At 37.1% G+C, this 16,029-nt stretch overlaps 1 protein-coding gene across 3 annotated transcripts in view; it reads right to left on the reverse strand.

Annotated features, from left to right (window-relative positions):
- ANKRD44 (ankyrin repeat domain 44) overlaps window positions 1–16,029 on the reverse strand; it is a 143,866-nt gene that overhangs the window by 73,099 nt on the left and 54,738 nt on the right. For all 3 annotated transcript variants that reach the window (XM_081314531.1, XM_081314532.1, XM_081314530.1), the window contains exons 2-3: window positions 13,277–13,360; window positions 4,963–5,041 (exon numbers count right to left, since the gene is read on the reverse strand). In XM_081314531.1, the coding sequence (XP_081170657.1) occupies window positions 4,963–5,041; window positions 13,277–13,360 (163 nt within the window). The remainder of the gene's footprint in view (window positions 1–4,962; window positions 5,042–13,276; window positions 13,361–16,029) is intronic.

The following is a 16,029-nucleotide window of genomic DNA, read 5'->3' on the forward strand; positions in this document are numbered from 1 at the left end:
ATAAAAATTTAATCAGATACATAAATAAATTAACATTAGGGGGGAGGGGGAAGTCTCCTTCGTGCCAAAACTAAGCAAGAGCTATTTCTGACAGGATTGCAGAAAGGGGAGAAGGGTAGCCCTTCTCTTTTTGCCGCATGCTTCTGACAAATATCTGTCTCGCCCAAACAGTTTTCAATTTTAAAAATTCCAGAAATGGCTGCTAGCCATAGAGAGCAAGCAAATTTTTGTGGGGGCCTTTTGATGCTATACAATTCAGGTATTGAAGCGCAAATCCCTGATGTGAAAACACGGGCTCTGTGATTCGGCTATATATAAATTCAGGCAGAATTTTCAAAATCCTTTTATCCCCCACTTCGCAATCTCCATCTGACAGCTTCAACCTACATAAACAGTCATGCTGGCTACAGTTTCACTATGCTGTTTTGAGACATCTGGCTGCTGGTCTTCTGCATTAACTCTGAATAATTTTTGTTTAACGGTAACCCAGAGGCCCATTCCTGATATGTCTCAATGTAAAGGACATATGCTTTATTCATTACATGCTATGTTTATTTGTACTGCTGGTGCACCAGTTCATGTGCCACAAGACTAACTATGAACATATTTCACCAAATGTCTCTCCTGAGCCTTGAGGGAAATTCAATGGGCCAATTCTTTTTGCAGGATCTAGCCTCCCCAACAGGATTGCTACAGGTTATAAATCCTTCTTGCATTACTTTAAATATAAAAAATGAACAGAAAAGATTTGAGGAGTTTCGCTGTCTGCTGTTTATGCTGATCAGTATTCAACAAATCCATCCTTTATGAAGCATCATCCAAAATGTAGACCTTTTTTTTAACAAACGAAAAGGCATTAATTTGATAGAGAGAAGCTTGCTTCCCATCCACTGGGGCACTACAGAGAAGTAATTTATGAGTCATAACCTTGTATTACTCAAAAGGGGTACAAGCAATGATGTGCTTGATAAATAATGGCACTTCAGAGTTTTGCAAGAAGCAAGCGGTCAGAAAACACACACAAACACAAAAAGGTAGCATTGGCCAAACCTCAAAAACATGATTGGGCTGTACTGCCAGCTCAAAAAGGGAAAGTGTATTTATTTATTGATATACATATTTATTAATTATTTTATTTACTTCATTTGTGTGCCACCCATTCCCTTTGAGGATAACTTAAATTACTACTTTAGAAGGAAGAGTCCTTTAACGTAGGTTTTTGATTTTGAAGATAGGATCCCAATGTTTTCCCCAATGTCTGCCCCAATACTGAAGCACAATACAAAGCTTGACATCCAGAAAACATATTTCAAGCTTCCCAATGGGTTCATACTCATTATCTCCATCATCCTTACACACTATCATGGGAGAAAGGCCAGTTTTATCACTTCAGTAAAGACAAGTCAGGGAGGAAAGCTGAGGAAAAAAGAAAAAAACTGAAATGTGGATTCTTCTACAGGTAGCCCTTGACTTATGACCATTTGCTTAACAGTGGTTTGAAGTTATGATGGTGCTGGAAAAAAAAAAGTCCTATGACCCACCCTTACAGATAGTCCTCATGATCATGATTTGTGATTTTCCCAGCCCTTGTTTCCAACAAGCAAAGTCAATAAGGGAAGCCAGATTTGCTTAACAACAGCATGATTCACTTAAAGACTATCATTTGCTTGATAACTGGATGATTTGTTTGACAATCTCAGTAAGAATGTCATAAAATCAGGTCTTCTGTCTCTGGGGCTCTGCTAATACAAGTACATTCATTGTAAGGGCTACCTAATAGCAAATCAATAAAGTATTATTAAGTAGATTTGTGTGTTTTCACATTCAGAATAAGCTTTTGGATTTCGGTTTTGAGTATCTCCTCTTATCTGAAGAAGTTTTGGCCACATATTAATTATTCAGAATGGGAAAGAAATAATTTTAACAAAAAATCTTTTTTTTAATTGAAAAGTTTTACAATACATTTTTAAATACAACCCCCCCTCCCCCTCCCCTCTCCCCAACCCTCCCCAACCCTCCCCTCCCCTCCCCTATAGCCTTGGTGGAGCAGTGGGCTAATGCCTCCTTAAGTAACACCAGCTGCCTGCAATAAGTGCAGGTTCGCATCCCACCAGGCTCAAGGTTGACTCAGCCTTCCATCCTTCCGAGGTAGGTAAAATGAGGACCCAGATTGTTGGGGGCAATTAAGCTGACTTTGTAATAATGCCGCTTGGGGTGTGTGTGTGAAAGCCCTAATAAGCAGGCATATACATAGAATGAAGGCTACTGCTAAGCTTGTAAAGCCGCCCTGAGTCTTCGGAGAAGGGCGGGATATAAATGGAATAAAAATAAAAAAAATTAAAAATATGATTATATAATTGGTGCTCCCCAATTATATAGATTTTCTATTCCATTGCTTAATTTTCTTTATTCATTTTCTCCTGTTATTTTATCTCCTTTGAACAACATTAAGTAGCTAGGCTCATTAGTGAAAAAAGTAATAGCCATGCATTTTTATAAAGCTGATAGGATGTTATTAAGTTTTTAATACTCCTATTTTAATTGTAAAATACAAAAAACTTTCATTTATTCAAACCTTAAAAAAAATACAGAGCGCTGAACAGGGTCAGAAGCCCTGTTTCATTCTAAAATACCCCAAAACATTTTTTTCCTCTTAAAAAACATATGGCTTGAGTTTTGACAGCTAATAAAAATATTTTTATGCATCTGGAGGAACTATAATTAATCTGACATTGCACAAACTATCTGTCTCCACAATCAGCATTGGTACAAATGCTTTCAGATTTGGAATCTGCAAGAAATGAATAAAGGCATCTAAAATGTTAAAATTCCAGCCAAGGTTTCTCATGTGATACCATGCTGTATAATAATAAGAACTGGAAAAAAGCTACATCTACATAAAGCAAGGATGACCAACCTGCATCCTGCTTTCTCAGATGTCTTTTTGGGTCATGGTTGATCTCAGCAATGTCTGATTTTCCCAAATTGGAAGGTTGTGAGGAGTAAAATGGGGTCTTCTTCATCTGTTAAACTTTCACTCAACTCTTAACCTTCCAAATTGGGCCTCATGGCATTATCAGCAACACACCTACAGCGTCCTAGGTCAAATGTATACATTTTAAAACTGTACAGCACTGTACTGTAAGAAAATTGCCTACTTTGGCTAATGCATACTATCCAATTTCCAATGACTCTGTGAGGTTCGCAAATAAATAACATTAAAGGGAACATTAAAAGGAATAAAACAATATAATAATAAGCAAGAACAAGGAATAAAAGGTGGCAGATCAGACAGGAACAAAATCAAACCCGCACAATCTAAAAGGGCTTTGCAAAAAACTTATGCAAAAACCCAAGCCTTGAAGAGTGGGGACCATCCAGTTCTCGAGGGAGGTTTGTTCCAGACGGCAGGTGCTGTGTCGGATGGCACAGTTTAAACAAAGGTACCCAGAGCTTGCCAAATCTGCCAGATCAAATCAGCTGGGCAGATACTATGGAAGACAAGAGTAACCCAGCTCATGTAGGGCTTCATAGATAACCAGCACCTTGAATCACACCTGCTTGGAGACAAACCTGCAAACAAACCTGTGAAGCAGAAGTGTTACATGGGCATACCAAGGAATGCCGATGATGTTGCATTTAGGCCAGTTGAAGTTTCTGAGTGGTGCTCAAGGGAAGCCCCATGTAGTACTTGTTTACCCTGAATTTTACAAAATTCCCTTTAAAATCTAATTTTAAGAAAATGCTCCAGCAAAGAAAACTGCTATTTGGTGCACTCTTTTCAATGTCTCTTTTCTCAGTCTCCCCACCACTATCCCCACCCCCACCCCCACTTTATTTCAGGAGCTCAATAGTTACCTAGACTTTTCGGGGCAGTTGTGTGGATTACAATGCCCACTTAGATCTAATACTTTAAACAAACGTTTTCTTGTATTGTTAAAAAACCTTGTGTTTCCTATTTCTGACTTGTTTTGATTACAAGCCTGTTTTGATTACAAACCAGAAGCACTCAGACTTGTACATTGGAAACAAATGGTTGTCTTCTTTTTACGTGATAATTTAACATTCCTTATTTTTTTAGACATAGGTAGTGTACAAAATTCTGGACCTCTAGAAAGGATCTAGAATTAGTAATATTGGAAAGGGGATAGTCATTTATTAAGAGTTAAATGGCATCAGAAATATTTGGATGGCACCTATTACTTGAACAGGGCAAGAAACAATTGTCTCAAAGCCTACTCTTTAACCAGGTGATTGCAACCTTATGCCCACTAGATGTGCTGGCAACAATTCCATAAACTCCACCTAAGGGAGCCACAATAACTCAGAGTAATGTAATCAGTAATCCAAACTCCAGAGTACACAATATTGCAAAAAGCTGCTTTCAGAACCACAGTGTTTTTCAAGGCATTCCAGCAACAGAGAATATAGCCAATGTTTCAAAGTGATTTAAGTAAAATAAGCTTTCCACTTCATAACACCATATTCAGTCTTTATGTTAGGTTATGAAAAAAATAGCATTACTGTTCATTTTTTAAAAGTTATGTGGCTAACACTCTGGCATTAATAAGTAATCAGCCTCGAAAACCATTTTGTGAGCCAAAGCAGTATTTGAGAGAAACTTAACATTTGACAGTGCCAAGTTGCTACAGATTGAACATGGAAAAAGTATTTAGAATACTTTCAACAAAAAAACCTAACTTTGTACAGTTACAAACCCAGACATATCATGCAGCCTTTCTTACCATGGTGCTCTTCACATATCCAACTCTAGTAAATCCCAGCTGGCATGGAAGTTGAAATTCAATATATATGGAGGGTACAAAGCTGGGAAAGCAACTGATGTACTACATATATTAAACCTCTTAGTTTGCATTACAAAATGAGGTATTTAACTCTGTAGCATTTATGAGCATTTCAATCATTTTGCATTCATAACTGTCAAACAGAAAAGATACATACCGGACAAGATGAGGAGTTCGATAATCTCTGCATCTCCCAAGAAAGCAGCAACATGAAGCGGGGTGCGCTTCTCCGTGTCCTAAAAAAAAGAAAAAGAAAAATGATGGTTAAAAAAAGGCTATTGTAGATCTCGTGCCATATGAACTAGAAGACTAAGACCATAACTTTATAGTAGTGTAGACTGTTTTTTTGAAAAGGAGAGGGGGTGCCTTTGAGTTGGTGTTGACTCCTGGCAACTATTTGGTTTAGCCCCTGAAGTTTTCTTCGCAAAGTTTTTGGAAGTAGTTTCCTAGGCCCAAAGTCACTCACCCAAAGTTTAGCCTGGTGCCTTAACCAATATACCAAACTGACTTTTTCTGTAGGCTTTAGGTCTGTGGAAAAAGAAAGGTTAGGTCTTATTTAGTCTTCGGAATCAATAAAGAATGGCAGGTAGAGACTTCTATGCCACACTTTCTCTTGTTCTAACTGCCCTTACTTCCCTTAGCAGTAGTACCAAATAATTGGCATCATAAGGACAACTTCCCTATGTGAGATACTGGTATTTGTTACCCTACAGTACTGACTTGAGGACTAAGAAAGACCTTCAGAAATTGTCTACATTTTGATTTAAAACAGTGGATTTGGGGGAAGATTAATCTGCAGATCAGACAACACATTTGTAATTACTGCAAGTATATGTTTTATTCCTGATATTGTTTTATCTGCTTAAGACTTTAAGCATAAAGATCAAAGACATGTAGTTTATACTTTGGGGGCTGTGTATGAATTCAAGTTGCCATCTGGATTTTAATTAGTTAATGATGGCTGGTATCTCATCAAAGTTGAAGGTTATTAAATACAAAAATGCACTTATTGTTTGAAGAGAATGTTAATTTTCCTTATAGAAACAACACATTTGCAATTTATGAAACAAAAAACAGCCAAAGTAATGATATTTAAATTTATGAACTGCTACTTGAAAGTTTAAAAAAGAATAATGTCTATGTGTTGTGCACCATCCATTTTTTATTTTGTTGTTCTTTCTTGCACATTGTTTTTTTTTAAAAAGACTCCTTATTCTTATTGTTCCATTTTTCCAAAATGATGTAACAGTCCCAGAATGGGTAGAATTTAGTTTGTGGCCCATTCTCTCTCTTGCAGGTAGCATCTATTTGGATGCCACAAGAACGGTTTGGTGGGACTAATGTTCGCCTATAGAGTACCTTGTTTTAGTGAACCTAAGATGAAGCTGTAAGGTAGAAGTTTATATGGGTCCCACAATTTTTTCCACTGTGAGGCTTTTGATTTAAGCTCTTGAAATATTCCACTTGAACTTTTTGTATCCAGGTCTGGTTTCAATTCTCAGGGGGCAGAACGTAGGAGTATTTTTGTATTATTTTGCAAAATGGTACAAAGCTTTTTGCGCATGGAAGCCAAATTTGGAAACAACACTATGTTTAAGTAATATCTATGTCATGTTGCTGGGGATGGTAGAAACTGAGAAATTGGAATGATTTGTAAATACTATCTTTTTAAAATAAGAAAGCAGCTGCCTTATACTCTGCAAATAACAGGCATATGGTGACTTAGGCAGCTACCCCATAAAATGAACTTGTTATGTACGTTTGGATCCAAATGAAAATAGTGTCTCTAGTCTATGTGTGTGTTGTGGTCTACGAACTGCTATGAGGTCTATCTAGTTCCCCTCCTGTCTTTATTCCTAAAACCACCTGTCCCTATAGTGCTGATACTACTAACAATTCATGTGTATTTCCATGGTGAGTGATCAGCACTCCAGTATTTGGTTTCATCATATTTATCTGCACTGGAATTTCTAAATGAGTGCTTTCTGCAGGTTTTGTCACCTATTTGGCAATATGTCCTCCATGCCCCCAGCCTGAAGTAGGTCCTCTCTCCAGAATGTTATTATTGTCTACCTGTTTGCCTTCTGCTTTGTGTCCAATCAGGACAACTCCTCTGAAGGTAAAGGCAAGGGGAAAGGAACCACTCCCTGCTGTTTCTTTTACCGATTTATGCCACTACTTATTCATTTATTTAAAAGATTTATGCAAATGCCCACCTTGTAAAGCACAAATCTCCAGAATAAAACCAAAAGCAAAACAAAAAAAAAAACAACACAAGAAAACTAGGCGTCTCACAATCTCCAGTCCATTACACCATACAGTTCTCTGGGTCCTACCTCACCTTCTTCTAGTGCCTGGTTTTGTTTTTTGTGTGTTTGGAAAGCACTAGAAGAAAACAGCTACTATTAAACAAGCTACTATTAAACAAGCAAATCCAAAATTTCTCAGTGTGTCTCCTAGCCTTAATATAGAATAGGCTTCATTTATCCTGTCATTATTAAAGTATCTCACTGATATGGTTTTAAAAATTAAGTCTAACCTTCTGAAATTATCCGGAAACATCGCTGCAGAACTTCTATACCAAAATAAGTACCACCCTTAAATCTACCATTTGGGGCTTTCTTGAATCACAGAGCTCAAAGTAGAAACTACAAAGGTACCAATTAGCTAGAAGCAGATATTCTGAGTTTCATTCAAGTTGCAGCAAATTTACTGTAGACCGTATTTTAGGAATATGTGAACATCCTAGATATAGCATTACGCTCAAATAAAATTAAAACACTTCAGTCAAAGATTTCCTCAAGTTGCCCTTGACTCTTGATGATGTTATGTCTGTGTTTTCTTGCCAACAATATAGAAATGTTTTATGTTGCCTTCCTTCTCATTTCTTCCCAGTGTAGCCTACAGAGCTGGCATTTCCTGATAATCTTTTATTAATTTTTATAATCCTACTTGGCCTTTTCACTATTAGTTAAAATAGGCCAGATATTCAATAATGAATGGCAAGTGGAGATCGATTTGCAATATGTAGAAGTTATCAATTTCTATACCAAAGGACAGAAAAAAACAAATATCAGGGCTCATATATTGAAGACATCTGTTCCTTTATAAATATTTTGAAAGATTCTGGTTTAAATAAATAATTGAATATAAGAAAGTTGACTACAGAGGAAGGTCAGCCCACCTTGTTAAGTTAAGCATGGTATGTTTTAAGCATTGGCCCAAAACAATAGCTACATTAAACAATGCCAAGGATATATTTGTGGAATACAGAAGCAAGATTAATTTGTTTTTTTACTTCGTTTTTCAGTAAAAGTATTTTGCATTGTTGTATAAGTGAGTACTAAAAAAAGCAGACTGATACATGAGGAAGATAACTTTTGCTGAGAAAATCATAAAAGCAATGAACAGACAACTGCATATGGGTATTGTTTAATCATTTAAACATATCTTCCTTAACCTAAATAAACCTAAATGTGTTGGACTAGAATATTGATCATTATGGAATTATAGGAACTGGAATCCAAAGTGGAGAGCACTAAATTGTCATCAGCCATTCAGTCGTGTCTGCCCTTCAACCACTGTATGGATTAACACTGTCCATGCCCCTCTGTCTCGTACCGCCTCCTTTAGATCCACCACAGTCATCCCAGTGTCATATTTAATAGTGTCCAGCCAGCGGGCACTAAATTGTGAAAAGTTATTATTTACATGGATTTTCAATTATTCTGTAATAATGTGAAAATAATCAATTTTCTAACATTGCCAAGAAAACTGAATGCACTTCTTGAAAGCAGGGAAAACAAAAACACTAACTTACTGACTGCATTTTTTAAAATAATAGTTCAAGCAGGATCAAATAAGTCTGTCGCTAGCGTTTACCAATTAGGGAAGTATGTCTACATACATGCATAAGAGTCACGAAAATACTTTGACACTGTTACTAACATAACATGCCGCTTGGGGGGGGGGGGGCGAAAGCCCTAATAAGCAGGCATATACATAGAATGAAGGCTATTGCTAAGCACATTGATTTGTGCTTCTTAGATTGTAAGCCGCCCTGAGTCTTCGGAGAAGGGCAGGATATAAATGGGATTTTTTAAAAAAGCACACTTTAATAAGCCTTGGTGGAGCAGTGGGCTAATGCCTCCTTAAGTAACACCAGCTGCCTGCAATTAGTGCAGGTTCGCATCCCACCAGGCTCAAGGTTGACTCAGCCTTCCATCCTTCCGAGGTAGGTAAAATGAGGACCCAGATTGTTGGGGGCAATAAGCTGACTTTGTAATAATGCCGCTTGGGGGGGGGGGCTGAAAGCCCTAATAAGCAGGCGTATACATAGAATGAAGGCTATTGCTAAGCACATTGATTTGTGCTTCTTAGATTGTAAGCCGCCCTGAGTCTTCGGAGAAGGGCAGGATATAAATGGGATTTTTTAAAAAAGCACACTTTAATAAGCCTTGGTGGAGCAGTGGGCTAATGCCTCCTTAAGTAACACCAGCTGCCTGCAATTAGTGCAGGTTCGCATCCCACCAGGCTCAAGGTTGACTCAGCCTTCCATCCTTCCGAGGTAGGTAAAATGAGGACCCAGATTGTTGGGGGCAATAAGCTGACTTTGTAATAATGCCGCTTGGGGGGGGGGGCTGAAAGCCCTAATAAGCAGGCGTATACATAGAATGAAGGCTATTGCTAAGCACATTGATTTGTGCTTAGATTGTAAGCCGCCCTGAGTCTTCGGAGAAGGGCGGGATATAAATGGGATTAAAATAAATAAAATAAAAATAACACAGCCAATATATCATTAGAAGAGAATTCTGTCAAAATAATTTTAGGGGCTGGATCACAGCTCCAAAACATGAAACCTACCTGCTCTAAATTCAGGACACAGAATGGCTCAATCTCAAAATTGGTCCATCCATCTTAAAATATTGAAAAAAATCCTATAAACCCTTATACTATATGCCAATTCATGGCAGCTTCATATTCCCTCAGGCTCAGGATAACTGAATAGATCCTCATAAAATACAATGGATTTCAGATTGTGCAAAGAATAAATAAGAAAAGCAGCCTGTTAATATAAAAAAACTTATTAATTATAGCCGTGAAATATTAACTTTCACTAACATTTAGATATACAATAATGGGAACCAGCCAGGTCTCTAAACTATTGTTAGATCAAGCACATATATTTGTGCTGTATAAATTCAGTACGAGGAATTCTAAGTCCCCTTATTCCCTGTGGATAGTTAGCCTATGAAACCACATGCATGAACACTGAGTTTACAACCAGTATCATAAAGTAAGAGTTATAGAGAGGAACTACCTTGAAGAAAAAATAGAGCAATCAACATATCTGAATTAGCAAGAACAACCTGAACCAAGTAAATCCATAATGAAACACTCCCTATTTATGCCCACATATAATCATACTATATTTCTACACATATTCACATTAAGAAAGGAAACAAATGCTGTATCTAGCTTTAGTCACCATCCTTGTGAAGTTTTGAGCCCACTTTTTCATTGTTTCAACTTCGCCTCTTCTTGTTTCCATTGGATTGGCATTGCCTGGCATAACCTTAGGGATTTTTTAAATAACAGGTAATTGACCAACCTTTGTACTCTCTTCTTTTACCTTTAATAATTTATAATTATTATAATTAATAATTTAGTTTTCTTCATTTCTTGCTATCAAGATGGTATCATTAAAATATCCCAAACTATTAATGTTTCTCCTAGCAATTTTAATTTAAATTCTCTTTCTTCTAGCCCAGCTTTTTAAAGATATATTCTGCACATAAGTTAAATAAATGTAACTACATAACCTTGACACACTTCTTTCATTATTGTTAATTATTTTGTGCTTTAAAATAAACTTAGGCTGTAAAATAAATCAGAATCACTGACTTAACAAGCCAGTAGAATTTGTTCTAAGTTCCTACTCCTAGTTCTTACTAATAAGAATAAGGAATTCAACAATCATAAATATGCTATTTCTCTACCTGACCCCACAAAAGAGAGATCATAGAAAACACACATGCTCTGAGAGCTTTAGCTTATCTACAAATATCCTATTATTTAAAGTTTGAAAAGTATATTTAGTATATTTTCATACAAAGAATAAAAGATACTTTAAATATAAGATGGAAGTTTTATCTATTAATCCATCCATGTTTTTAAATTCTGTTTTATTATTTGCTATGTAGCAAAATTATATTGTGTTTAATTATTTTATTTTCATTAACTGCAGAAGACCTGTGTAATAGGAGTTCTATTGCCATTAAAAAATCATTGCCAAACCAAACCCTGAATCTTTCTATTCACCCAGCTTGACAAATATCTAAAGTGAGAGAAAACATGGATGAACTCATCAGGATTCATTTGCTTTATTCCAGATCAGGACTGGAGAATAACTTAGATGTTTAAATGCAAGCTAATCTAAATAACAAGCAATTACCCATTTTATTTGCTCTTTCTTGAATAAAGAAACTTAAAAGAGAACCATCAATGTACATCTTTTTAAGAAAGGCAATGCTATCACTTTCTGTTGGAATCACACACACCCAACCCCCCAAGAACTGCTATGTAGCCTCATCTTGAGAGGGGAGAAGCATATGTCAAGAATGTACAATCCCAGCAGAGTCATCCAAGATATGATGGTCATCCCAACTACCTATCTAAAGCAAGCAGGTGCCTACGTTGGTTGGTAACTAAATGGAAAGATGCTGGAGGCAGAAGATCATTTTAATGACAAAGAGTAAGGCATCATTTCATATTGTAATACAGAAAGCAATGGTAAACTGTTCCTATTATACCAATATTTTACAAGAAGACCATGTGAATGCAAATTATAAAATGATTGGTGATCATCAGTGCCTGATGATGGCCCCTTCATAATGCATGGTACTCAGCATGCTTCTGAAGGATCTCTCGGAATACTAATGGCGATTATGACATAGTTATCTTAAAGCCTTCAGGACATCTAGTTATTGATGTTGCCATACAGAACATCTTTATACATGGACATTACCAAACAGAGTACATAGAGGTATCAAATTGTCTACATTAATGGCACAAGGAAGTAGAAAGTACTCAATTATAAGAGCAAACACAGTCAGAGGCTGATTGTGGAATGGATCATAAATTGCTCAGGTGAAAATGCCAAATTAAACTAACAACAGAAGAAAGCCAACCACCTTCCATGATGTAATCTTGAGCACACTTTCAAGAAGAACATCAGGGATCACTTTGAAGTCCCAAACCTCATTGACAGGGAGCCAATGGAACTGAGAAATGGACTTAAAGTTGTTAAGGATGAATGTAAAAAGAGACTAATAGAAGGAGAGGGGAAATGTGATAATGGGTGTGCTATTTGAAGATTTGAAGAACCAGGTAGTGGACAGATCCTTTAAAGCAGGGGTGTCAAATTGCCGGGCCGCAGGCTGGATGCGTCATCTGGAAGCCGTGCCCACCCCATTGCCGGCCATGGCAAAACTGTCCTGATACATTGCATGATGTTACATGACGTCTCGAGTTTGACATGTCTGCTCTAAAGAAAATCTCTCTATATGGTCCCTAATTGTCAACACTGATTTGATGGCAATTAATCCATGTAGTTTGAATAAATAATATTAACAGAAACTGTGTTTATCTTGCATACAATCAAAGTGTCCCACAAATGTCTTAAGGATCTGATACTTTTAATGTGTCACAAAGCCTTTGTATTTTTGTTCAATTTGCCTGGATTTTTTGCTTTATACTATAAGTTGTATCTCACAAAAAAATGCAGTTTTACACACCTTCATAGTCTTTTAAATAAATGCCTTGCAAATTTTGTAGTCTTAGTAACAAACACATCACCTTGTCCCAGACAGCAGCTACTATCTTTGAAATGTCAGTATTTACTGTCTAGCTCAGGGGTTGGCAACCTTGGCTCTTTTATGACTCGCAGACTTCAACTCCCAGAATTCCTGAGCCAGCTATGCTGGCTCAGGAATTCTGGGAGTTGAAGTCTGCGAGTCATAAAAGAGCCAAGGTTGCCTACCCCTGGTCTAGCTGATGACTAACCACCTCACCATAAAAATGCTATTGCAGTGAATTACAAAAGCAACATACTAAACAGCAGCAAAAACAAACAAAAAAGCATTTCCATGAAGAATGTAAGAAAAAAACCCTGGGGACTATCCATAGAGGATGGGAGCAGATGTGCTCGATTCTATTTCCAAGCACAAGGTCACATGGTTCAGTACTGGAATACCTGTATGAGCTTAGCATGTATTAAGTTAACAAAAAAAGGAGGAATTATTTGTGGTAGTTTACCAAATCACAATTGTACTTCAAAGGTAAGAGGCACAGAAAATTATTCTGAAAGATTCTTGGCTTTGCTATGAATCTTGTCTCACCTCCACCAGACATTTTCCTCCTATCAATGAAACACCCACAGAATTAGAAAAGAAACGTATAAAGTTCCTTACCAAAGCATTAACATCTTCAGTTTTGTAGATTAATATACGTATCTCATCAGGATCGCCATTGAAAATTGCTTGGACCAGCGGTGGCTAAAGAGATAAAAACAGGAGGGAGGGTGGTGGTAGAAAGAGAGGTAAATGTATTTATTGAAGAGATTCTACAATCAACAAATGTTCAAACTGTTGCATACATAGAAACAACTGAGCTTTCTTGAACAGCCTCCTTTCATAGAAAAAAAAGGCACCTTGATGCAGCTGATGGTACAATCTTAGAAACACAGACATATTCAACCTCTTATTTAAGAAATCTAATAATAAGGACAAATTATTTTGGTTCTCCAAATTCTACAAATAAGGTTATGTCAAATTCATTCCAGAATAAAAGTATTGGATACTTGTACTGTACATACAAGACTTTCAAGCGACATAAATGTTGGGCTCAATTGTGTTTGTAACTCAGGGACTACCTGTATAATGACAAAAATTTCCAGATTCTATTTTTTTCCAGATTCTTGGTTGGGATTATAGTTTTAGTTTTAAATGATATTATGGCTTTTCTTGGGGACTGTAGCTTTAAAATAGATATTTTGTTACAGTATTATATGCCCATATTTTGGATGTCATCTGAAATGATGTTATTTGACATGTTTTCTCAAAAAGACTGACTCTTTTTCTGTTTCCTGACCAAAATAAAGATTGAGAATACTTGTACAGAAATAAATAGAGCTTTTGGGGTTTGTTTTTTTTTTGCTTCCTGCACTATTTTTGGGCAGAGACTTGGTTTCAAAATGGCTAATATCCATTTTTATTTTTATAACTAAACTGTGCCCTCAGGATCACTGTTTCCAGGTGAACCAGAGGCCACTTCCTGTAATGCCCTGGAATCTGGCCATTTTCCTATCCTAGAAAATTACAACAAAATAACTTACATTTTCAAATGCATCCGATAGGGCTTTGACAACAAGCACTTAAAAATGTGTGTTGTTCCTGGACAGAAAAATATCAAAAGCATATTCCGTTCTGAACCATTTCTTTTGGAATGATATCCCTCACCAAAAATCCCTTAGTTTTGTGGTACTCTAAATATGCAGAGCTATAAATTAAAGTGACATAATTATTCATTCCACAAATGTTTTACTCTTAAAAAATACAAATAAAGGTGAAAAAGCATTTTTTTAAAAAAGCTCCAATAAAAATTCAAAGACAAGAACATGGGGAACAAAGGTTCCAGATCAGGTCTCTCTGCCTCCTTTCCAAAGTTTCATGGGGAGTCCAAACAATAAAATAATTCTTACACTGTTTCCTCAACTTCTTTTAACCTTACATATGCAAAACATTAAAGGAGAGAAAAATGCCTTTTAATTAGTAGTGTCTTTCGGGATGCACCCTAAGATGAGGAATGTCCAAGATGAATTTTGAATAGTAACAGAGTCAGCAGAAATAATCAGACTCTCCATTCACATAAACACAGGCTAATAATTTGCATAGACCCATCCTGAAGATTAATTTCTTTTTTTTACCAGGCAGAGGCCCTTTCCCCACAGCATATACATGTCCTGGCAGCATCTTTTCTTCTGAAATATCTTTACATTGTTTCTGTCATCTTTTCCATTACTCATGAGTTGGACAGATTTAAGACATCACAAATGCTTGCACAAGGACTAATTTGTTCGGTTCAGGGTGGTGACACACAAACTGAGACACAAATTACTTTTAATCATTCTTTTGTAATCTATCACAGGTGGGCCCTCAGCTGTTGCATTCCCAGAAGCACCACCAATTTGGTAAAGGATAAGTGACATTGTGTCCTATAGTATTAGAGAGGCTGTTGCTGAAGTTAAACCTTATTTTTTTAAAAAAATCTTTAATTCCCAGGAAAGACATGTTTATTCCCGATCCACTGCCTCTGGTTAAACTTCAATTTTTCTATTGAAGGAAAAATGGAACAAACATGGGATTCCTCTCTCACTCCTGTGTCTATGAAGCCATTTGACAAGAATTTGAGACAGTTGTTACAGCTCACTCCTGCTTCTTCAGTGCACATATTGGTACTTAAGTGGCTCTTTCCAGCTCTCACCTTACAGGAACAACCTACCCAACTGACTGTCCCTCCTAGAGCAAGCCACTAAGCTACACTGGGGCTCCTTTGATTCAGATAAGGCAGTGGTGGGATTCAAATATGTGAACAACTGGTTCTCTGTGTGGATGCCACTTCCGGATGTCCATTCTGGACCTGGGCAACAAAAAATTAGCTACCGGTTCTGCCAAAGTGGTGTGAACCGGCTGAATCCCACCACTGACTCTGTTCAGCCCTTTCATGGGTCCAGAAGGAAGATCACTTGGGAGGGTGATTCGAATTTTCTTCTTTGTTCTTTCTCCACTTCTCTGGGGGAAGAGAGAACTCTTTCACATGAGAACTTTGTTTGTAAAATGTGTGAAGGAGGTAAATCAAAGCACCCTTTGCTCCCCCTCCTGGCTTTCCATCAAGGAGGTGGAAGAATTTGTTGAGACCCATGGCCCGGCAACCATTTCTCCAGCAAAGCTGTGACTGGTGGATGTTTTTATAACCAACTATTCATAAACAGTATATAGAGGCTACAAAGACAGAGGATTCAGTCAACCACCTTGCTTATCATGTGATGTACACACATTTTCAAAACATCACCTTTTAGCAATGAAACAGATCAGGGATGATAAAGGTAGGACAGAGATTGGCAGTTGGGTCAATAAATTCCACACTAGGATAGAATAGATACTAA

The sequence above is a fragment of the Vipera berus genome (assembly GCF_964194415.1).
Source record: "Vipera berus genome assembly, chromosome: 1".
Classification (NCBI taxonomy): Eukaryota; Metazoa; Chordata; class Lepidosauria; order Squamata; family Viperidae; genus Vipera; species Vipera berus.